The 23,021-nt window shown below is 50.7% G+C and overlaps 5 protein-coding genes across 5 annotated transcripts; 3 read left to right on the forward strand and 2 right to left on the reverse strand.

The window, feature by feature from the left end:
- Nucleotides 1–432: 432 nt before the first annotated feature.
- BKA55DRAFT_675255 (uncharacterized protein) lies at nucleotides 433–7,464 on the forward strand (the record flags this gene model as incomplete). Its single annotated transcript, XM_046198063.1, has 3 exons — nucleotides 433–502; nucleotides 545–639; nucleotides 742–7,464. 3 exons carry the CDS (start codon nucleotides 433–435, stop codon nucleotides 6,994–6,996), a joined length of 6,420 nt encoding a protein of 2,139 aa, XP_046050287.1. The 3' UTR covers nucleotides 6,997–7,464.
- Nucleotides 7,465–7,907: 443 nt separating this feature from the next.
- BKA55DRAFT_689545 (Metallo-dependent phosphatase-like protein) lies at nucleotides 7,908–9,740 on the reverse strand (the record flags this gene model as incomplete). Its single annotated transcript, XM_046199363.1, has 4 exons — nucleotides 7,908–8,181; nucleotides 8,234–8,760; nucleotides 8,812–9,645; nucleotides 9,726–9,740. 4 exons carry the CDS (start codon nucleotides 9,738–9,740, stop codon nucleotides 7,908–7,910), a joined length of 1,650 nt encoding a protein of 549 aa, XP_046050288.1.
- Nucleotides 9,458–10,368, reverse strand: BKA55DRAFT_352203 (uncharacterized protein). Its single transcript, XM_046185803.1, has 2 exons — nucleotides 9,726–10,368; nucleotides 9,458–9,674 (listed from the first exon to the last, which is right to left on the reverse strand). The coding sequence occupies exon 1, from the start codon at nucleotides 10,249–10,251 to the stop codon at nucleotides 9,751–9,753; it is 501 nt and encodes a 166-aa protein (XP_046050289.1). The 5' UTR covers nucleotides 10,252–10,368; the 3' UTR covers nucleotides 9,458–9,674; nucleotides 9,726–9,750.
- A 1,094-nt stretch (nucleotides 10,369–11,462) lies between these two features.
- Nucleotides 11,463–12,303, forward strand: BKA55DRAFT_593666 (uncharacterized protein; the record flags this gene model as incomplete). The annotated part of the gene is made up of 2 exons (XM_046195578.1): nucleotides 11,463–11,604; nucleotides 11,687–12,303. 2 exons carry the CDS (start codon nucleotides 11,463–11,465, stop codon nucleotides 12,301–12,303), a joined length of 759 nt encoding a protein of 252 aa, XP_046050290.1.
- A 5,996-nt stretch (nucleotides 12,304–18,299) lies between these two features.
- On the forward strand, nucleotides 18,300–22,673 carry BKA55DRAFT_510607 (uncharacterized protein; the record flags this gene model as incomplete). The annotated part of the gene is made up of 1 exon (XM_046187623.1): nucleotides 18,300–22,673. The coding sequence occupies one exon, from the start codon at nucleotides 18,300–18,302 to the stop codon at nucleotides 22,671–22,673; it is 4,374 nt and encodes a 1,457-aa protein (XP_046050291.1).
- Between the last annotated feature and the right edge of the window lie 348 nt (nucleotides 22,674–23,021).

Below are 23,021 nucleotides of genomic sequence, written 5' to 3' on the forward strand. Positions count from 1 at the left end.
AGCCACCCGCCAAATCCCACTCATCTGCAGCCATGGCCTTAAATGATTGACCCACTGAAGCCCTGGAAATGTCCCCTGTCAGTCGAGCGCCACATCCCACTATCCCTGACCCTGATAGGTGGGATGGTCTCAAATGTTGTTTACACTGAGCTCTAGTGTGGATCCCACTTGGTTACTGGGACACCCGCACCTAATAATGGCCAAGTCCAAGGTCAACGACGGAACCTCCAAAAGGTCCCCTCCAACGGCTTGAGACGTGGATGGCACAACAATCTTAATCTTGCAGTACATTTCGCTTTTGGAGAACCCTCCATTTCCTATCCTTTACACGAGGCTTTTTGCCATCGTCTTTGTAATCAAAAACCTTTCCGTTCTCCTACATTTCATTTACACATCATCCAATTCATTCGTTCGTTCTCCTTGTTCAGTTGCATGTGCAACTCCAACGGCTGCTCGGCCCTCCCGCTGCTTCTCCAGAGCTTCCTGCAAACCTTCCCGGACGGTCCGATAGCACATTTCAACGACGCATAATCGAGTCGAACAGTAAATTGTTGCGAACGATCGAGAGAGCGAATTCGGCCTCGACTGGGACCCCACCGCTTCTCTGCAACAGCTGCACAGCATGTTACCGACCTTCAGGTATGAGTCTGACGTGCTCTCCCGTCTCCGGCGCATCGCACAATTGTGTTTCCCCGCCACAGCTGGGTTGCAAAAATAAGCTCACCAGCTTTGTCTTTTTAGGTAGCTGAGATCATGTCATCATCAAACCCCACCTCTCCAGAAGAGGCAGTAGACGAAGCTGTGCTTGATCCCGAGCCTGAGCCTGAGACTCCTCTGAAGCCTTCGGCAGAAGACGAGAATGATGGAAAGGAAACGCCCAAGTCAGCACCGCCAGTGGCACATCGCGGGCGACCGCGTGCCAAGTCAACCAGAGAGCCTACACTCCTCCATGACTTCCTCCTGGGCCGGCCCTCAGCCTCGCGACAGGCTGCCGAGCGTCAACGGCGAATGAGCTTGGAAGCCGTGAAAGCCGAATTGCGCCATGAAATGAAGCAGTCTCAAGTCAAGCGCATCCAACCCCCGAACGGTGTCCGAGATCGGGTCAAGAAATGGCAAAAGGCCAATGCTGCCGCTATGGAGAATACCCCTGACGACGCAGCGACAGAGCCCCCTGATATTGCGTTTGAAGATGAGGAGTTCCAGAGTGTAACAGAGGAGGACCGAGTTCGCATCAAGATGAGAAAGAAACCCAAACGACCCAACAACAAGACGAAGGAGAGTCTAGCCACAGGAGATGAGGCTACACCTGATGAGACACCGACGACACCTACACCAGCACCAGCGAAACCACCGCCCAAGAAACGTGTTGTTAGCGACGAACATTGGCGGAAGAATCGAAAACATATACCAAAGAAGACCTCGCCTGCCAAAACACCTGCTCCAGCCAAAATACCGAAAGATTTTGTTTTGCGCACTGCCGCTAATCCTCGCGTCGCAAGCAGAGTCAAGGCATGGGCGGAAATGGTTGAGATTCCAGACCCACCTGCACCTAGAAGTCACAAGTCCTCCAAGTCGGTCGGAGCGAAACCGTGGATGGATGATACCGACAGCGAGTTCATGAGTGACAGCGAATTTACCGTGAGCAATGTCACCAGCAGTCGGTACACAAAGGCGCGATCCGCCAAGTCAACACCAGGACCTGATGACGGGATTCGCGTTAAACCCATGCGAAGAGGAAGGAATAATAATGATGATGGTATTCGTGTAAAAGCCGCCAGGACGACACTCACCGACGACGAAGGAATCAGAGTTAGACCTATGAGTGATATCTCGTCCAACGCCGGAACTTCAGTTCGCACAGCAAGATTGCGGCTCAAATCTGCTCCTAGCTCGCGGAGACCTAGTATGAGCTCCGTGAAACGGGAAATGAAGAAGTCGCAGTCAGATAAATCCAAGATCGAAGTCATTGAGGATCCTTCAGAGGTATCGACAAACAAATTTATTGAGGTTATTGAGGATGATTCGGAACTATCTAAAACAACAAAGACAACCGAAAAGACAGGTTTATCTGGGACTGTACCAATTAAAGTTATGGAAGACGACTCGGCGATTGACACTCCAACCAAGAAGAGAAGCGTATCAGCACACAAGCCAAAACCTCGACCGAAGAGTTATCAGCCTCCCACGGCAAAACAGAAGGGCAAAGAGACGTGGGTGCCTGAAGAAGAATCTACCATTGAGCCCTCTCAACTTGACGGATCAGATTTATCTTCAAGTATTTTGGCAAAGTCTATAGCAGACATCCCTGGAGAAATCCCCTGGGGTAACTCTGCCTTCACTGAACTTGATCTTCCTCTGCGAGCTCGTGGAGGACCTCTTCGAAGCCGACCCATTCGCCCTGCTCGCCCTGCCAAGCCTGAAAGAAACACCAGCTTCAAGTCCATGCCCAAGGTCTTCAAGAAGGTTGTGGAAGGCGCCAATAAGATAATTCATGAAATGAACGAGCATCCTCCCCCAAGAGACACTGTGCCGAACAACCCTCGGAGTATTGAAAAGTGGCTCAACACTACCGTTGACCCTTTCGTCGAGGAGCCCAAATCAGAGCCTAAGTCTGAGCCAGCTTCAACACCTCTGAGTGAGCATGTCCCAGATAAGCCATCCTCCCCTGAGACGGTCAAGAGTCATCGCCGCTCGTCTCGCACTGAGAAACGAAGAGTGTCGTCCTCAACTATGAGCAAACCAGATACAGCTGACAGAACTGTATCGAGCGAAAAGTTACCTGTTACGCCGGAGCCTGTGAAGGAGCCCATCAAAGAGAAACCTACACCATCGCCTGTACCGAAGCCCGAGCCTGTCAAGAAACCTGCCAAGGAGCCGTCCCCAGAGCCTGAGCCACCGAAGAAGTCAACTCCGAAACCTAAACCGGAGCCCAAACCTGAACCACAGTCCGAAGCGGCTGCTGTGAAAGACCCTGCACCAGAAGAGGTCTCACCACTTTCCTCACCAGCTCCCTCACCAGAGCCTGAAGCCAAGACGAAACCGAAGCGGCAAGATACAAAGGCACCAACAAAAGCTCCGGGTGGTTCGGGTCTCAAGAGAACCAAAGCAACTCGAAATACATCTTCACCTGTCAAGTCAAGCCCCAAGAATTCGCTCTTTGGGATGCTCAAGGAAGCTTTTACCGGTGAATCAGGCAATTCTCTTCCTAAAGTGAAGCCTTATCTAAGTCGAGAGGAACGGCCTTATGACGATGAGCCCGAATCCATGTATACCGACTCCAGATACAGTGATTCTCGTTATGATGACTCAAAATACGAAGGCTCAAAATATGATGATTATCACTATGAAGACTCTCGTTATGATGACGAGCTTACATACGATGACTCAACCGAGAATTGGACTGAAACAGAACTATCAAAGACTGAAAAGTCGAAAAGTGTCAGGTCCCCGTCTCCCTTGGAAGAAAAGAAGAAGCCTCAAAGTCCAGAGCAACCGTGGGAACCGATTCGGGAACCGGCGCGAGAACCAGAACAAAGCCGTGATGATCGATCGGCTTTGCCGTCTGCGCGAATGGCGGGCCCTCGTCTTCCACCACCGACTCGAGGTCAATATGAGTTGTCTACAATTCTTTCTGAGGAAGCTTCCAGCGCTGTCGAATCGGATCTGACCACTGATGTCACGCAATCCACTCTTACGCAATCCACTGCCGTAGCGAAAGAGAGCAGACGTTCGAATTCTCGCTCAAATTCCAAGAGCCAAGGATCTAGCCTCAAACGGCGGCTTACTCGTCACTCTGATCTTGTCTCAGTCCTCTCGCTACCTGATGACAAGAACGTCCCCAGCGCCATCACAAGTAACCGCTCAAGACCCAGTATGCGGAAGAGCCGGGGTGGAGCCACAGATGTGACAAATGACGACCTGCTCAAAGAATTTACCGAGGATGAGAGTCTCTATCTTAGAGAGTTGAAGACACTAGTCGACGGTGTTATTCCAGTTCTGCTATCACAGGTCGTCAATGGCGACAATGCAACTGACCTTTTTGGCACTAGCACCCCGGTGACCAAAGCTGATGCTCTCTCCAAGTCTGTGGTGAACATGGGTGTTGCTCTAGAGAAACTTCGAATGGCACACCGCAAGGCTCCCATTCATGATATTCGTCGGCTGGCTTCATGGGGCCATGGCGTCGTACCCATCTACCACAAGTATCTCGACGCCTGGAGGCTGGGCTTCCAGGATCTCGTCGTTAACCTTGCTCCCGCTGCTGGATCCCCAGAAGACGAAGATTCTCTTGTCGGTGCCATGCCCAGGAACGAGTCTGGAGATATTGTCGATGCCACAGGAGAGCGCGTTGATGTGGCACATCTTCTCAAGAGACCCCTTCTCCGACTCAAGCAAATCACAAAGTTCTTCAAGTGTGTCGACTCTATCCTCGGGACCAATGATACTTATGATCTCCTGAGTGACTTTGAGGACCTTCAGGAAAAGGCTCGCCGTCGACACCGAGAAGAAATGGCTCGGCTGACTGACGAAGACGCGATCAACACCGACACTACCAGATCGCGAGACCTTCGAACACTTGCTCCGATGGAGGCCGTGTACATTGAGCCATCACGACAAGTCAGCGCCAAGGACTTCTTCTCTCTCGACTTGGAACACTCCAATGGCCAGCGCCTCGAGTGCCAGATTGAGTTGGTACACCGAGATAACCAGCGTTATCCTGAAGATAAGGGTGATATCCTGATTCGTGAAAATGGAGTCAAGGGTCGATCATATCTTCTATTCCCTCCTGTACCTATTGAGTTGATCTCAGCTAGGACAGGAGACGGCAACCTTGACATGGTTGTTATGATACGAGGCACACACAACGATAGACCGTGGCACGAGCTACTCACACTCACCACTGACAACGAAGATCAAATCTTGGACTGGCTCGATATCCTTCCAGTTTCACCTGTCCCCCCCAGAGAACCAGAACCAAGTATAATCGACGACGAAGAGCCATACTCACAATCTCGAATGCCAGATGTCCCAGTTGGCGTTCGAGGATCTTCCCGCAAATACTCTGCCCAATCTCTGCGGAACTCACACTCTCGCCGCTCATCTGCTGCTGAATCTCCTCCAGCCAGCCCAACTACACCGAAGCGAGCATTGCCATCCAGATACCGACCTCGATCAGCATCTCCAGCAACTCCTCCTGCTATTAAGTCGCCCGACCAGTATGATCTGCAGAGGACACCAACACAATATGACTACGGTTATGAGGACAGACCAATGACCTCACAGAGCATGCAACCTGATCCCCTCAACATACGCAAGAGCCCAAGTAGTTCATCCTATCGAGACGATGGCGCGCCACCACCTCCAGCTCATCGAACCTTCAGTCCCAGCCCTAGTCAACAAACCCCTTCTAAGCCTAAGTTTTCTAAACCACCACCTCTTGAGCCTCCCAACAGCAGCCGGGTCAAACGCCGTACATCATCTCCGCTCAAGCACGAATACCTACCTTCAGACCAGTCATCAGTGTCTGGCACTGATATCACGGGCAGCTACGAAAATACTGAAGATGACTACACCGAATCAGACTACAGCTATGATTCCTCGGATGATGACATTGAGAGCCTTGATCTCCCGGAAACTGAGCTAGGAGTTAGCATCAGAGATGAGCACCCAGCTCGAGACGTTATTAGAGAGGAACTGGAACATCAACTGGAGACACTTGAAGAGGAAGGATCTCTTCACGACCACCACCAACGACATGAACTCCACGAATCCATCGTATCTGGCTCAATCGATAGCCTGGCTCCATCAAACTCCGCCTCCCAGGCTGGCCTCCACGGACAAAAGGTTGCCCCCGAAGAGAATGCTACAAGATACGTGGCTACTATTTCCAGGTGGTCCGACAAGGGAATGTGGAAGGACATTTCTGGAGGCAACCTTGAAGTCATCGTCACTCCAGGTTTGATCGAGGCGTATGTCGTACATAGCGGAGCTGAGCAAGGAGATAAGCCAATGCTCGCACTCGACCTCACCCCGCTCGTCCTGATCCGCCAGAGTACGGCCCTCGACCTCGAAATCCGCTCATCAGTCCGATCAGACTGCCAGCTTGCCAGCTCACACGGTGGAGGAAACTTCCGCTTCCGATGCCACAACGGACCTGACTGCTATAACCTTTACATGTCAGTTCACCACGCTCGTCTCAACAACCAAAAATTCATCGAGCTTGAGAACGAAGCGCGATTCAGAAGCTTTGGTGAGCATAAGCCACCCCCTGACAATGATGACACAAGCAGTCGACGACGAAGCTGGTTCGGCCGTAAGAACAGCTACCGTGGTTCAGTTCGTGCCCCTGCTCAATCCCACGACGGCGCAAGCACTACTCCTTCATCTACTCTCTCCGCCTCTAGCTTCCTCAAGAGACTCACTGGTCGCGGCCTTCCTTTCAGTCTGGCTCGCTCCTCTGTTAACCGAAACAGCCGCTATGGTGGCACCAACACTCCCGGATCCTCATCTTATGGCGGCAACACACCTCGCTCGCCCTCAATCAGTGTTGAGAACAGCGGTCGCGGCCCCGCAAGCTTTGGTACTGAAGACCTCAAGATCCGCCTACATCTCCTCGTCGCAGCCGCCAAATGGGAGGACTTTGGCAACTGCAGACTATCCATTCGACGCCCTCCTCCAGGCTGGCACCAGGCTCTTCGTGCCGACCACGGTCTGGAGAAACGTGTCACTGTCACTACTATCCCACGCAAGGACTCAGAGCAGCCAAAGATTTTGTTAGACGCGGTCCTGGGTAGTGGATGCTTCACAGCCATGGGCAGCCGTGGTATCGTGTGCGGCGTCTGGGAGGAGATGAAGGACAGTAATGGCGTTGTCGGCGTTGTTCCGGCTACGGGCCCTACAGGCGGCAATGTCAAGAAGTGGTGCTTCCAGTGCGCCAGCGTTGCAGAGGCAAGCTGGGTACTGAGACTTGTTCACCAAGAGGTCATGACAATCTAAGCGACTCTACTACCCCCTTTGACAGCTTATACCTTCTCTTGTATTTGATTACAAGCACATTCACATCCTGGGTCATCCCCAGGCTCATCGCATTAGTCATTTTTCATATTTTGATATCCCGGTGTTGCTCAGCACACCATCATTTTTACATTTGTTCTTCTTACTCTCGATGCATGGCATAAGGCGAGACTTAACGATACCACATTTCCACGAACCTTTTAATATGATTGTATATACCAATCTCGTTTCTGCGTTCACGCATCTAGACATGGGCGGATGGCGTCCCGGTGACAATAGTCTGGGCTACTGGAGAAATCTTGGGTCGGGAGGGGTACTTCGACGTGCATTTTGCAAATCCTTATGAGGGGACGTTTGGGGTTTTGTTTTTCAGTGGACATAGTGGGAGGAGCGAAGAGAGCATAGCGAGTAGAGGAGTATATAGTGGATGACAATTGAATTATATTCCCCATAACTCTATCCGATGTAAACTATTCAAGGCATTAGAAGTTATTATTGGCCTCAAACCCATGGTAGTCCTGACACTCCAGCCGAAACCATCATTGATCACATTAATGCAAAAGACATGTATGGAATAAACCATGAAAATGAGCTCAAGACTCATACGTAGTATTTAGTCAACCAAAACAACTCCGTTCCCCATCCCGAGACTATATAATGCCGTCGTCAACTCTGTTTGCTGCTGTATGCAATGAGAGGTGGGATATTTTAATTGTTATACAAGAAACCCCAAGTCCAACATGCTCCTTGATGTGGTCCAATGACACATGTTTTCGTAAACAAAAAAGGACCACCCCATTCTATAGACGCGTGGTAGCTAATCATCTCAAAAGACGAATACAATAAATTCAGAAGGGGTAGAGTTTGCCCCGTAAATGTAGAGTGTCGTAAGCTCATGAAACGGGAATGATAGGTTGAGGTTTACCGCCATCGACGATAATCTGTTCATGTATGCGGGCAGCTATGTCTCCGTATTCGAGACGTTTCCAGGTCTTGATACGAGCCTCGTTTGTATCGACTTCAAACAAGCGTACTCGGCGATGGTAACCACCGTAACCGGCGTAACCGCCAAAGCCAGAGCCACCAGCGTAGCACATCCACAAGGCTGGGACCTTGGTCTCACCTTCACCCATCAAAGATAGGGAGCAATAGTCATTGCAGTGATCACTAGAAATCTCGATTAGTACTTTTCAAGATACGATAGGAAGCCCAAACTTACTGTCCTGCGCTGACCATAAGGACACCCTGCTCTACAAGGGCATCGCGGAAACCAGAGTTGTATACTGGGGCGGTGACTCCTTCTTTCCAGTCACCAACGCGGGGTAGTTCCGGATTAGCATATTCTGTCAGGGGAATATGGATGAAGGCGATGTCCATATGTCGACCAGTGTATTCGTTGTGATTCTTCTTCAGACCAGCAGCAGTCTTCTTGAACCACTCTATCTGGTTAGGTTTAACCCAGTCGTAGCCAGGGAAGTTGCGCTCATCGGGCGTGTAGGCGTGCGTATCGAGAAGATAAATTGTCAGAGCAGAATGGTCCGTCTTTCCACGGGCCAGGACTTCAATATAGTAATTGCCGACACCCTCGATATCAGCTGGTCCAGCAATGGAAAGAGAGTAAGGAAGAGTCTCCATAATGGCCATCTGAGCCTCACGAGACATGGTTTGTTCGTCGTCGTGGTTACCGAAAATGGCAGCGTAAGGGATCTTTCGCTCAATGAGGAGCGAGATGATCTTGAACATGGCCTAGATAATGTTAGAGGCGAATACAATAATGTTAAGCCAGGCAGCACTCACAGTAGGTGCATCTGGTGCTGTGTCACCGTTGACTTGGTCACCACTCAAGACTACCAAATCGGGCTTCTCGTCGTCAAGGACTCGACTAACAAACTCAAGTGTCCTGGGATCAGCTTCGCATTTACCGCCGTTGTAAGAATCGGGAACTGCCTCGCGACAAACTCCAACTCCGGTGCTGAGATGCAGGTCACCGATCTGCATAATCTTGTATCGACCATCATTGCGGATCCTGGGCGTTGGCTTCTTGACCTCTCGAGGAGGGCCTCGGCGCACGCTCAACTGAACAGAGAGCAAGCTACCGCCGGTGTTGAGGAGCAAAGGGGTTCCCGTCACAGCATACCCGTCTCTTGCTTCAACAGCATCATCTCCGAAAAGAACATCAAGATCCGTCACGGCCTGCTTTGAATCGCTAGCTTTCTTCTTGGCCGAACGCTTGATCCAGATACCCGATGGACGGGATTCCCACGAGTCCTCCGTTTCTCCCTTGGGTTGAGGTTGGAGCCTGCCGACCGCAACATCCACAACAACACGATCGTCCGCGGTAAGGTCCCCCTCATGCTTTCGCATGATGTACATGTATGCGCTCGTAGTCCATGTCTTGCCAAGATACAGCTCCTTATCGATTCGGTGCCATTCTTTGCCAAGGTCGCATGAGGAGAATGGGTTAACGCTCGAGCAAGTGACTATTGTGACATCGGTGACGACAAGTCCGGGGTGATGGGAGGGCATATAACTATGGATCGAATTGGGGAGGACACGGTAATTGCGGTCGAGGAAGGCGATAACTAAAAATGTGAAAATGGCAGCGCCAGCGAGCTGAGCAGCTGTTCGAACCTAGTGATAGAATCTGGTTAGTCAACAGCCTCTTCTGGATCAACGCTGATCATGAATGCACAGATAACTTGGCTACGTACAATTCTTCGAGTCATGATGTGTTAATTATGAGAGGTCAACAGGCTGATAAGAGTCGCTCAGAAGGTATCTAGTATGGAATTCAGGCCACTTCAAGTATGAACGGCCAGATAACGACGCTCGAAACGGGCATTCGGGAGTTGAATGGCAGGCCGAACTTTTCGCATCTTCTAAGGGGTCAAATCGGGGGGCTATTGCATGATTCGTGGGGCCAAGTCGGTAAAGGATATGATGGAATAGTGCGCGCGTGTCTCTTGATCGAGCTGGAGCTATTTCGACAGTCGCGAGGGTGTTTTCTGCAAGTTGCAAGGTGATGGTTATAAATGTCGATATGAATTGAATGGGTGATGATGATGCGATCGACAGATAAATCGTGGGGACGGGAGGGGACAGTCCGTCCGTGTTAACACCAATAATGTTGGTTGTTGAAGTAGGATGGAATAAGTGGCAAGGCAAGGCCACTGGACACTTTTCTACGAGAGAAGTAGCGAAATAAAGCAAAGCAAAACAAAACAAAACACATGACATTCACCGTAACAGGGGAAAGAAGGAACTAAGCTATCCCGCACCTTCCTAACCATAAAAAAGGGCCAAAAGCCAAGAAATCATTCAATTGTGATACTCGATCTTTCCCCTGGTGAACCGTCAAAAAAAAAGGGTATCAAGGGCGGAGCGGCCGGTTAAGGATCCGGATCTCGGGTTACAGGGGAGGGTCTGAGTTTGTGATTCTTTAATGACTGGGGAATCTTTCACTTGAATATTACTATTGTTTTGTTAACATTTCTCTATACTGATGATTCATTAACAAAAATATATTGAGACAGCCTTTCAACTTCTTGCACATGTCTCTACTTGCATGACTCTCCTGCAAGCACACCAAAGAAAGAGGCGTGCTCAGCTGTACAGGCCATTCTGGGGTTACATCAATAGATGCACTCTCGATATGGCCACGTGAGGTGAGGCCCTCGATTACCATCCAATACTGGGATGGATCATGTGGTAGCCTAAGCTGCCCTTTCTCTGGCTAGTATTTGTCTTTGCAAGCCAGTCTATGAAGCTGCAGGATGTGCGATATGGTTCGACGAGACAACTTGAGGTGCCGTTGCTCCATGAGTCGACTTGCATAGTGATGGTGTTGTTGTCTCTGGCGCACCCTGCAATGCATTGAGACCTGATCAGGCCTACCTACGAATACATAGTATAGAGGGAGAGCTCTAAAAGCGGGCAACAAGAGCTTTGTCGAGCTTCTTTGAGAGCTTCGTGGCCCGTGCACATCTCCCTGTGAACAAAGGCAAACACCGTCCGTCCGTCAAGCCAATAGAAAGCACGATTGGCTTCATAACAGAGGCATCATTGGATATAAAACATTTATATGAGGAGAATTGAAGCCTGTCATGGCGAGTTAAATAAAAGAAAGGCCTTGAAAATCAATAGTCTTCGATATCAAGTCCGGCATTTCTTTGTTTGATTCGAGATAAGATAAAGAGTTTACCCTTGGCTGATTCTAGGGGATGACGCTTGTATCACTGTGGGTCGCTCCTATCCATTCTTTGTTTGAGGCGCGTACCTTACTTCGCCCTCGTCCGCTCCATCGAAGCAACGCAAGCCTTTTCTCTTCTTTCATCAAAACATCGCAGTCCAAGTCGCAATACAATAATCGCATATCTAGCCGCGCTCCTTCTCCGATCCTGAAAAGTCTCCTAATTATTAGTTAACGCGCTTCAATCGACTTGCGCAGTATGGCCGAATACTCATCACTCAAGGTGCCTGAGCTGAAGAAGCTGCTGGCTGAGAAGGGTCTACCCCAGACAGGCAACAAGGCAGATCTTATTGCAAGGCTCCAAGAGAACGATCGAACCTCGGAAACCGCTGAGAAGCCCGGTACGTGATTCCATCAGATCTGCGATCCACCCCTCGCGCGTCGCATCGCATCGAAAACATCGGCTAATTAATTCCTTAACAGCTGAGAACAAGGAGGACGAAATTAGCTACAGTGATGACGAGGCTCCTGCTGTACCCGCCGCTGCCGCTCCTGTAGCCGCCTCTGAGCCTGCTGCTGAGGTTCCTGCCACCGAGGCTGCACCCGTCGAGGCCGCCAAGGCCGAGGAGACGACAGCAGAGAAGCCCGCCGAGACAGCGGAGGCTCCTGCTGAGCCCGAGAAGTCTTATGCCATCGGATTACAATCCACCGCTGCTGACGACGAAGCCAAGAAGCGTGCCGAACGTGCCAAGCGGTTCGGTATCGAGGAGGACGAGGACGCGAAGAAGCGCGCCGACCGTGCGAAGCGATTTGGCCTCGACGAAAAGGAGCTTGCTACTACTCTTGACTCTGCACTCCCAGAGCGCTCGCGAAAGCGAGGTCGGGATCGCACCACTGAAGGAGAAGGAAACCGCCCTGGGAAGCGACAAAGCCTGGACAGACGAAACGGCGGCGGTCGACGACGCGGCCGTGGTGGTCGCGATGGCGGTCGCGATGGTGGCGCCCGAAAGGAGAAGACGGCCACCAGGAGCGGTATTCTTGACGACCCAACAGAGAAGGCCAAGGCAGAGAAGCGTGCTGCGAGGTTTGCTGGAAACTAGTAGTTCTCATCATAACCAATGCGACACGAAGTTTTGGCAAGTAAAAAGGTTACAAATTGAGGATAGGATGAAACTGGGCAGAGCAGGCAGACTTACGTGAATGGACCATTTCTACTTGTACAACATTCTTATTTTCATATTCAGGCGCAGACTATCAAGGATAAATGAATAAAGAGGGAATCGGCGTCTTCGGTTCGACCAATGTCCACGATCAATCAGAATCTTGAGGTCCATGGTAAGTTTTCTTCTACCAGATCTAACCAGTTGTGATGAGTGGTCTTGGTAACAGTCCCGGAGAAGACAACCCGATACAAAGCAGCCAAATGGATGAGCAATAAAAATTGACAATATGCAGTGTCACAACCGGTTAGTCTTTGCATATAGATTGAACTGGTCAATATCGATCCAAGCGTCTAAGTATTCCGCTGTCTGAGGACATACCGGTCCATTATGGGAGAGATTGGGAGCGTAAGGAAAAGCACAAAGGGTCCTCCGATCATACTTCATCGATAGACATCTTACCCCTATCCTGATGTCGTGCGAACACGGTGGCCTTGTGTACAGAAAGATACTACTAGGATCATCCTTCAAGGTCGGAAGAATCCGCACGATCCGAATGGTTACACTTCAACTAAGGAGAAGCGGATCTTCCAAGATTTTGCATCTTGTCATACAGTAAGGGGCTCGATTAACTTTAACTATTTTCTGTTAGTCTTGTCGCCGGAACGACAAAGAGACTGTTCGGATACGAGCCGTAGATGGGGCCAAGCTGACTTGAAGCTTGACATGCATATCCACTAACACTCAACACCATGACCTTGCCTGGGTCACACTACATACACGGCGGAATTGAGCTTACATCACGGGGAGGTCTTCCTTTGACTCTAGCTCCCGAGAGACTTGTGCGTCGTTGCACGACTGCCGGTGCCGCGGTCCTGGTCTTGCGATGCCCCTATTCTTGGAGGGCCACTTGGAGTGCAACTTACTTTTCTCCTGATGGATGGTTGAACTGGGGGACCTTCATGGAGGAGCGGAAAACAAAAGAAGAATTTTCAATTCTCTTTCAGGAAAAGGCGCATCTCTGGTAACAGCTGAGCTTACTTACAGCTGGGGAGAGAAAGCCGGCCGAGTGGGAGACCACGCCATTTAACTTGAGCGTTGATACTTCATATTGGACAGTCCGATCTGAGCATCATATCTGCAGCAAAGCACGAGACTCTTTTTATCAGCCCTGTCGACACTCAAGGATGATGCAAGTGCCGACGATTCGTGAGTATCTGCAGCCATTGAGCAGATCGACGTCAACGATGAGTATAGGGGAAGGGGTACACCTTGATCGGAACAATGACATGTCTGGCCCAACACTTCGGACCAAGGAAACACGTTATGAATAGCTCGAAAACGTCTGGAACCAACGAGAAACAAAGACTCGCGGCTGCGCTAATCCCGCAATCCCAAAGGGGCTCATGGTCTCTTCAACGACGCAAGCCACGATCTCCGTTCTCGGACGATAGTTGCTGTCTCCGAAAGGTCCCGGACAAAACGTGCAGTGGCTGCCATGCCTCAATGGCCAATATTGGTGAGATGATGAGCAGAATAGAAGACACTATAAAGAAGAAGGAAGCGAGATAGGGCCATCATCACCAACATCTTGATCGTGTGGTTGTCAACGTCCCCAAACGCTAAGCTCGAGCCAAGTCTCAGACAACAGGCCAATGAAGACGGCAAAACCCCTGCGCACGCGATAAAGCAACCCTGGTCGCCGAGCCGTCTGGCGGCTATGGTTGGTAGAGGCGTCTAATCAATTGGACCACTCCGACTCCAGCGACTCCAGTTGCCGTTGGACGCTTAGAGCCCGTCGTTGTGCTCAAGTGTCTAGCCAGGCCCGCTTGATCATCGCAAGCGAAGAAATGGCTTCACAACCGAAAGTGCTGGGCTTGCGCATCGCTTCACATCACGGGCTGGCAAATATTGCAGTTTGATGAGTTGTCAATGAGGCAAAGCTGCACATCGGGGCCATTTGCATGCATTCACCGCTGCCCAAAGTAGAGAGTACTTTGATCTCGAATTCGAGTGACTTTGCAAGGGCCAAGCATCCAAGATCGCACCTTATTCGCTCGGCCGACTGACAAGCCACATGGACAGGGGTGGCCTGGCCTGGTGAGGCTTCACGACTGCCGGAGTGGCCAGCCACGCGCGATCTGCCACGTCAGTGAAGCCATCTCAACTCCCAGAAACCAGGGACACCAGCCTCGAGGACCTGAGAACCTGTGGCGGATATGGGGAAATTTTTGCTGTGGCGGAGTTGCATGTTGCATATGGGATGCCTCTCTTGTAGCCACTTTTGGAAACATGTTCCCCAAATCATGCCGGGTCCTGCAGCACGATCTAAGACTGATCCAGGTACGACATGCTAGAATTCATGGATAATCGGTGAGATGTCGACGTCAAGACGCGTTTGCCGCCTTGCCAGCGCATTAATCATTCTCGCCTTGCCACTATTCAAGCTGGACTTACAATATGAGATAGTCTTTCAGCTAGCCAAGCTTGCTCTAGAGACAGGGCCTAGCCGCACACACCAATCTGGGTCCATTTGGAGGCTCAAACTCTCACCGAACGTTTGGAACCTGACCTCATGACAAGGCTGCCAGCACGTATGGGATTCCAAAGAATGCCTTGTGTCTTGGAATGACGTCGAAAACACCAGGATCGTGCGTTTCTTTTTTGACTGCCGACCGTTTTACTCGGGCTTGCTTTTTTGGTCTCGTGGTGTCTTATCTTGTCCAAAGTGTCCATCACGAGACTAACAATGCATGGCGGTGAACTTTGACTTGCTGCCAACCTTGGCCAATACGTAGACCTATATCGCGCAATCGCTCTTCGCTTCGCTCATGACTGAGCGATCCGTTCGACCAACAAGTTTTGTTCTGTTGGATACCTACTTTGAGCTCCCTCTTTGCCATCGCCTCTACCGAATTATAGTACCCCATGTCAATAGTTAAGTACAGGGGTCTGAGCAAGACATAGTTTTTTGCAGCGAGGATTGGCGAACGATGAGACGCATTGTGGATTAGTCGTTCACTCATCGTAGACTTTTTACAAGGAAAAGAAGACATGCAGGAGAGAGGGTTATCATTATCCTGGTGTCCATTCTGACGGGTCGTGGAGTAAAACGAGAGAGTGCGAGTGCGTGTGAATCATTGGTAGAAAATCCTTGAACAACAACCAATGGCATCGTTGAGTCCTTTGGCGACGGACACTCCTGGGCGCTTTGCGTTAGGATTTTTAACAAATGGGAGGGAGGGCGAGAGACGAGATGTTCGTGTTTACGGGACAAAGCAAATTCGTAGAGCGGGATAAGGCGGGACGGGATGGCTGAACGTTGAACGCTGAAGTTGTGAGTCCTGTCTGTTGAATATCATGCATGCTCTGGCATCGTGAGAGGTGTACAAACTGCTGCTGCTGTCCCAACATTCTCGCGTCTAGCATAGACGCCGCAATGAATGGTCCCATAAAGATGGACTCCTCTCATGATGCTATTCTTGTACCAACTTGGCCGCTACCTTGGCTGCAGCTGCAACTCATGCAGCTGGTCTGGGGCTTGGTATTTGACCGACAGGGTGTATTTCGCCCCAGGATCTTCACCCCGGTTAGTGACCAACGACGACCAAGTTCTTTCACTTGAGAAGTCGATTCGAGGTCTGAGACTTCATGTCATATTGCGAAAATGGCACAGATATACAATTCGAGATGAATACTGTCAGATCATCCTACGAAGGATCCGATAATGATAGACTTTCCCCAATGCGGGGCACTTCTATAACGGGGCTCGCCCGTTGGAACAGTAAAAGCTTACCCTGAATTCTAAAAATGTGAACGCCAGGTCCACTCATCACTGGATCTGAAGGTCCATGCAGCACTACAGTCAAAGTTTTGTTATTATTCGCAATCGCGATCACCCTACTTGATGAGACGAGACGAGACGATAGGTGCCTGGTGTTTGCTTACGCTCATCATGATGATCAACGGATTTGGAAGGTGAGGCTGGCTATGGGCAAGACATTTTAGAGACATGCAGACCAGATTAACCTGTGGGAGAAGCACAAAGTGAGACATTTGATATGCATGTCTTAGACATGCATATGCCTCCAACGACGTCGCATATTGTGCTGAAGAACAAGAACAAGAACAAGAACAAGCGCCGTCATGTTTCTACCTCGGAGTCACAGACAGTTTCATACTCCCATCGAGATTATGATACCCTGCTCCGAACTCTCGATGTCTTCACACCCGCAGTCTTGTCCTTCGGCTCCGGACATAGATTCATGACCCCTGACTATTAAAAACCGAGACGTCAAGAGAAAAGATAATCAGTCACTGGGAATACCATTCCTGCCCCCCCTCACACAGCTTCATCACCTCCAAAATGGGACACAACCAACATCTACACCCCACCAAATGTCAGGACTATACCCTGCACCCGCAGCAGTTCTTGGTCAGGCTTTTTTATATGAGAGATGTATTAGACTTTGATTCGATGTTATCTTTTTGCTGATAACAATTTATCTTTCCATATCTGTGCACTCCCTCTTATTGTTTACCCACCCTTTTGTCTCTCCTCCAACATCTTGGCTATAGAGATTCAAGATTGGTCCATGATGCGCGGCCATCGGCCCATCCCTTTCTGGTCCACTCTACTAACTAACTAACTAACTAACTAATGTCAACGGTCCAGCCCAGCCAAGTTCAAGGATAACCAGTCGTTTGAAGATATCCTTCTCTCATGTTTCCGTCTCTGTCTCTCTTTGAGAAGCCCCACTATGGATAGCCCACACCAAGGGTCCTTCAAAGTGACCAGGATTGGAGTGCAAATCGCTACAAGGGTTTGATGCCCAATCACTGCGTCAAGATGCCATGAGGGCTTTCTCATAGGATAATATGGATATGCACCCCGAAGGAGGGAACGCGGCGCAGTAGCACGCTTGAGTTAATGTGCTCCGCAGCTACGGGTACTACAGCTGCAGCAGTATTTTCTCTCGCTGACCAAACGGATGACTCAACTTGGGGAGGGTTTTATCGCATCGCATCGCATTGCATGGCATGGACGGACTCCACGCCCGAGATGCGATGCCTGGCAAGGCAATGCCTGCAACCTCCCAGTCCCAGTCCAGGCCAGGCCAGGCCAGGATTAGGAGAAACGCCACAGTCAGAGTCCTCCATCCTTTCCTCTACCAAGCATGTACCTCTGCCCATCCGTCAATGTATTCATGTACCAGATGTCGTCGTCCACTCATGATGATGGCCCCAGAAAGATCGTCCATTGCCTAAATACTACCTATGCCTGGTTATATGCTCCCGTTTCCGTCTCGGCCCTCCCCGCTGCTACCATCTCTTCCTGACTTACTTACTTTCTTACCTTATCATATCTATACCCATTCACTCTCTAGTTTTGCCACTGTCTTGTGTCTTCTTGTCTTCCATTGCTTTTGTCTCTCATCTCTTAAACTTTCAACTCATCTAATTACCTTTCCCCTTCCTTGTCCTGTCTCACTTCCTCCACTTACACTCCAACCTTGAATGACACTACTGTACTAAAGCCCGCACCTCAAACACTCATCACATCAACCGAAGCGCCAGCTCTATCGTCAACCAACTTTTAGACGCGGGTTCATCCCACAGCCCACACCATCACCCAACGAACTAGGCCTCTTCGAGCCGATAAATTTACCCACACCAATTCTTAGAGTAACGATTCCCCTCCACACTAATAACGACGACTCTACCTCGCTCTCCCGATTCACGGTCTCGGTTGCTTCTTTTTTGACTTTCATATATATCATACACCCGTTCAGAATCTCCCCGGCGAAATATGGGATTAGGTATACGACATCGATCCTGAAGAAGGTTGGAAGATGGAATCTCACAGATTGGGGTCTGGTATCCCGACCAGGCCCTCAGAGCCGTCTCGCATAAGACGGCCTGGTCCGGGAATGGCAATGGGAACTGAACCTGGAGTTGTCTCCAATGCTCCAAAGTCACTCAAGAGATCAGGAAGGAGGGAAGAGATTCCACGACCATTACCGAAGCCCTCTTCCATCTCACGTCCGTCAGCAAGGGCCCCTCAACCTTCTACTACTCGACGACCATCAATTCCTCAACCCGTGCCACGACCTAGTCTTAATCATCAAGCTCAATCATGGGGTTCTTCTTCTACTTCAGCATCCACACGATCAACTGCCAACCACCGTGGAGGTTCCGGATCATCATCATCGGCCCAGTCTATGGATAACCCAAGGTCTAACCCAAATGTTCTGCGTAGGAAGAAGTCATCTTTATCCGGCGATGTCAAGACTACACGAACTGGCTCATCTCGGACGGACTCTTCTTCTTCGTCCCATCATAAGCGCCAAGGCTCACTCGACCCTACTTTCGGCTTCCATCTGGATAGAGAACTTACCTGCAGCCCTGCCGAGATTCAAATTGCTGAGGCTGTCGAGGTAAAGAAACCTTCCAAGTCACCAGTGATCTACCCCGAACTGGACCGTTATCGCAACATTCGGCGTCCGTCTGACAGCTCGGATAACCGCATTGAGGTTCCGTTCCGGTTAGCGACACACGATCTTCCACCTCCAACTCCAGCCAGCCTTCTATTTTCCGGAACTAGTGGAAGCCCATCTACTAGGTTCTCCGAGTCACCTGGACCAGGGTCCTATAGTCGCGACACCACGCCAACCTCAATTGCTTCTCAGTCTCCTGGTCTTGTTGCACCTCTTCGCACTCAGAACAAGAACCGACTACAAAGCCCCATCCTCAACAGACCTCCTGTGACACGAAGAGCTGGTGGAAGTTTCCCTAACGAAGTTGATGCCATCACCGTTGATCCTCATGGCCTCGCAGCTGTTAGAGAGTCCCTGACTTCGTCGTCATCGAACTCTACTGTTCGAGAAGCCACCATCAAGAAGAAGACCAAGAACCTGCCTCCTCCTCCACCCAGTCCTCCACCACGGAAATCATCACAGTACTTTCGTGAGGAGACATCTTCGCCCAAGTCAGTGCGCAAGATATCAAGACCTGTTTTGCGATCCCCTTCCCCTGAGAGAAGTGCCCAATCCTCCGCCTCCCCAAGAGCCGTACCCCCTTCACGACCCAGCAGAGATGGCACCCCCGACATGCAATCCCAATTGTTCAACCCCATGCCAGTCATTCACAGCAATCTTTCCACTCAATCCCTCCCAACAACCGAAAGACGTGGAAGCGAATCTGCTGCTGCAGCAGCTTTGTCGCCCCCGAAGCCACAGTACACTCATGGAGGTCGAACAGCATCGACTTCACAGCTCCCCATCAAAGGCGAGTTGTACGCTCAACCAGCAGCCAAGGCAACAGCCGAATCGAAGAAGGGCAAGGGCCTCGAGCCATCTCGAATGACACGCACACCGAGTCCTAATGTGGCAAGCTCCTCTTTCTCACGCTTCCCGTTCTTTAGTCGTAAGAAGCACGCCAACGCAGCACAAGCCGAGAAGAATGAGAAGGAAAAGAAGACTCTTCGCAAGGGTCCTGTAGCTGGCACAGGCCATGAAGGTTATGGACGCATTGGTGCTGCCAAGAGACGCAGCGGCAGCATCAGCAACATGACACGCAATTCTCCTGGCAGTCAGACAACTCAGGAACCACGTTCCAGCAACGATTCCTTCTTTGCAGATCGTGTCAACCCAGTGGTCATCGCTGGAGGTGCGATCATCGAGAATCGAAATGCAAGCTCTGAAATCTCTCGAAGTGTAAGCTCCCAAAGTCTGGCGACCGAGGAGTCGAGGTTCGGAAGCTCGCAGTCATTGGCAGCTTCTCAAGATCAGGCTCGAAACACTTTGTGGCCGTCGCCTATGTCACGCACTCCACACCCAGCTTTCGGTGCTCGTCGTCCCTCCGAGAGCAGTGATTCTGAAGGCCCTACGATGAAGTCGACATTGGCTTTCCGAAGATCTGTCCATCGTCTTCGATCTTCGCCGGATGACCCCCTGAAGCTACCTCAGCCCATTAACACGTCAGGCTATGCATCATCGCCCATGACAAGTTTCGACACCAGTGTCATGTCTGATGAGTCCCACTTCGAACTTCAGCGGGAGATTTCTCACGAGGCCAAGTCTTCTCACCCTGCGCCCAAGAAGCTTATCAAGAGGCCGCGATCTCCTCGAAAGTGGAACTTGTTTGGAAGGTCAACCCAGACCCAGCAGCCTAAGCAGAGCGAGAAGGTCTCTGCTACAGTCAAACCAGTGGAGAAGAAGCCCCTTGCCTTTTATGCCATGATGGATTCGTCAGAACAAGAGGACAGCGAGCCGATGGACATTCAAGATGTGTTGAGGTTTGCCGAGGTCTATGGAAAGTCACCTAGTGTTGGTGGTACTCCCGAGCTTTCGCAAGGCACACCAGAGATGCGATCGTCAACCAACTCTCCGGTACGGCCTGCAGAACCAGCTCAACCCCCAAGGCGGGAGAGCATTGAGATCAAGACTAAGCCTCGGCTGCCTGTACCTCAGCAGACTTTGATGTCCAAGAAGCCTATGCTGCAGCTTCCGTCAACAAGCACCACTGCTGGTCGGCGAAGCCGACTTCCTCAAGTCGGGAGAATCCCCAAAGTTGTGAGCAACCGTACTGAACATGTGTCGCCTATGAGCTTTTCTAGGCCTTTCAGAGCTAGCATGCAATTGGCACCTGAAAACCTGGAGGTCTATGACCCCGAGTCGATTGCCAAAGGTCCTTCACCTTCTAGGCCTTCGACTCCTGTTCCGGATCTGACTACCGATGGCTCAACAGCAGGAAGCACCAACAATCTCTCATCAAGAGACTCCAACCCTCCTACTTTGAGCCGAGTGGAAAAGGAGTTCCTGGCCTTTTCGCCTCGCAAGGACTCTGAAGGAACCATTGGTACATCCAGCTCAAGCTGTTCTGGTATTCTTGCCTTCTCTGGCTCTACTGCTGTCATCCCACAACCTCATGACCCTCCTGTAGAAGATGAGGTTTGGGATGAGTATGATGATCTCCTTGGAGATGATGCCGGCAAAGCACTCCCTTCGGCAACTTCTTCACGAGGTACACCATTCCATCTTGAGACTTACGAGTCGAAGCTGGCCAGCAAGGAGAAGCCCCTGGAGTCGCCTACGATTGTCTTCGATAAGAAGGCAAGCCGACAATCCAAGGCAACAACCATCTCCAGTACTTGCAGCGCTGATATGACAGAACGTCTTCGGGCGGCTTTCCAACCTCACCCAAGCCCCAGCACTCCCTTCTCAGTCTCCAAGTTTGTTTCAGGTTACGAAGACCGTAACACCAACACTGAGGCACCTGCACCTGGTGAGGTATCTCGACGAAGCAGCCGATCATCCCGCAAGACAAGACGGTCTGATGCTAGCTCCTCTTCAGAAGATGGGTCACCACTCGCACAGGTCAACCTTAGAGTTGGTTCAATGACGGTGAGCAAGTGGCTTACCTTCGGGCACGTTCTCTTCAGTGATGTTCGCCATGAACTGGTTCCCGTTGAGGGATCACTGAAGAGACACTCAATCCTTGTGATTGATGGCCTTGGTAACGATGACTGGTCATTCTACGCTGCCGAAACATACCCGGCCGCTACCTTCTTCAACTTGTCTCCTCGCGCTCCTCTTCCCGAAGAGCTCAAGAGCTCGTCTTCGAGCTTCCCTCTCAGCCCCCCAAACCACCATCAGATCCAATATGTCTCTCACCTCGACAAGTTCCCCTTCGCTCCTCAGAGCTTTACGGCTGTTGTGTACCGCTTCCCTGTGGCAGCTCCTGAAGCATATTATCGCAGCATTCTTACTGAAGCCCGCCGTGTGCTAAAGCCAGGAGGATTCATCGAGCTCTCCATTCTCGATGTCGATCTGAACAACATGGGCAACCGGGGCCGACGCACCGTTCGCCGCCTCAAGGAGAGGATCAATGAGAAGACGCCTGATACCAGTCTTGGATCAACCGCGGATCTCATTGTTCGTCTCCTCGGCAAGGTTGGTTTCACTACCATCAAGGCAGCACGAGTGGGTGTGCCTGTCGCAAGTTCCGTCACTCGCTCAGACAGCAAGGCCGACAAGGGCAAGGCTACTGCTGAGAAGAAGGATCCACCAAGTCTATCCGAGATGATGAGCGACAACAGCCCCTTGGCAGACGAGGGCATCACCAAGATGGTCAGCCGCGTTGGCCGATGGTGGTATACACGATGCTACGAAAACGCAGCTGAGAACCCCTCTGGAAAGAGCATCTGGAGCGATAGATCTCTACTTTCTGAGTCTGAAGAGCTCGGTACAAGCCTGAAGCTCATGGTCTGCTGCGCTCGAGCACCTCTTGAGCGCATCACCAGTGTCTAAACACTTGACACAACATATTATTTTCTTCCTCTACTTTTCCTTATTGGTCACAACATTGCGCAATATACGCAAGTTTAATTGGAAAGCATTGCAGGTTGGAAGATTCCATGCGGCGCAAGCCCATTCCTCGAAAAGAGAGGCTATACCACAAGATTGAACCACGGAAACCAATCTTTATTTCATTTCGTTCCTCTGCAGCAGAGGCATAAGTTCTCTTTTACTTGTTTGATTAATCTTCGGTGCCGCAGGTCGGGCTAGACCACGCACTGGATGCACTGGTATTTCAAGCTACGGGTCATTTTTTGGTTCTTAATATGGGGGAAATGCTGGACATTGCACACTCCGCGG

The sequence above is a fragment of the Fusarium redolens genome (genome assembly GCF_020744475.1).
Source record: "Fusarium redolens strain MPI-CAGE-AT-0023 chromosome Unknown BKA55scaffold_7, whole genome shotgun sequence".
In the NCBI taxonomy this organism is placed as follows: Eukaryota; Fungi; Ascomycota; class Sordariomycetes; order Hypocreales; family Nectriaceae; genus Fusarium; species Fusarium redolens.

Coding starts and splice junctions, on each gene's coding strand:
- BKA55DRAFT_352203 (XM_046185803.1), bottom strand. CDS start 10,251: ATGTCATGTGTTTTGTTTTGTTTTGCTTTGCTTTATTTCGCTACTTCT.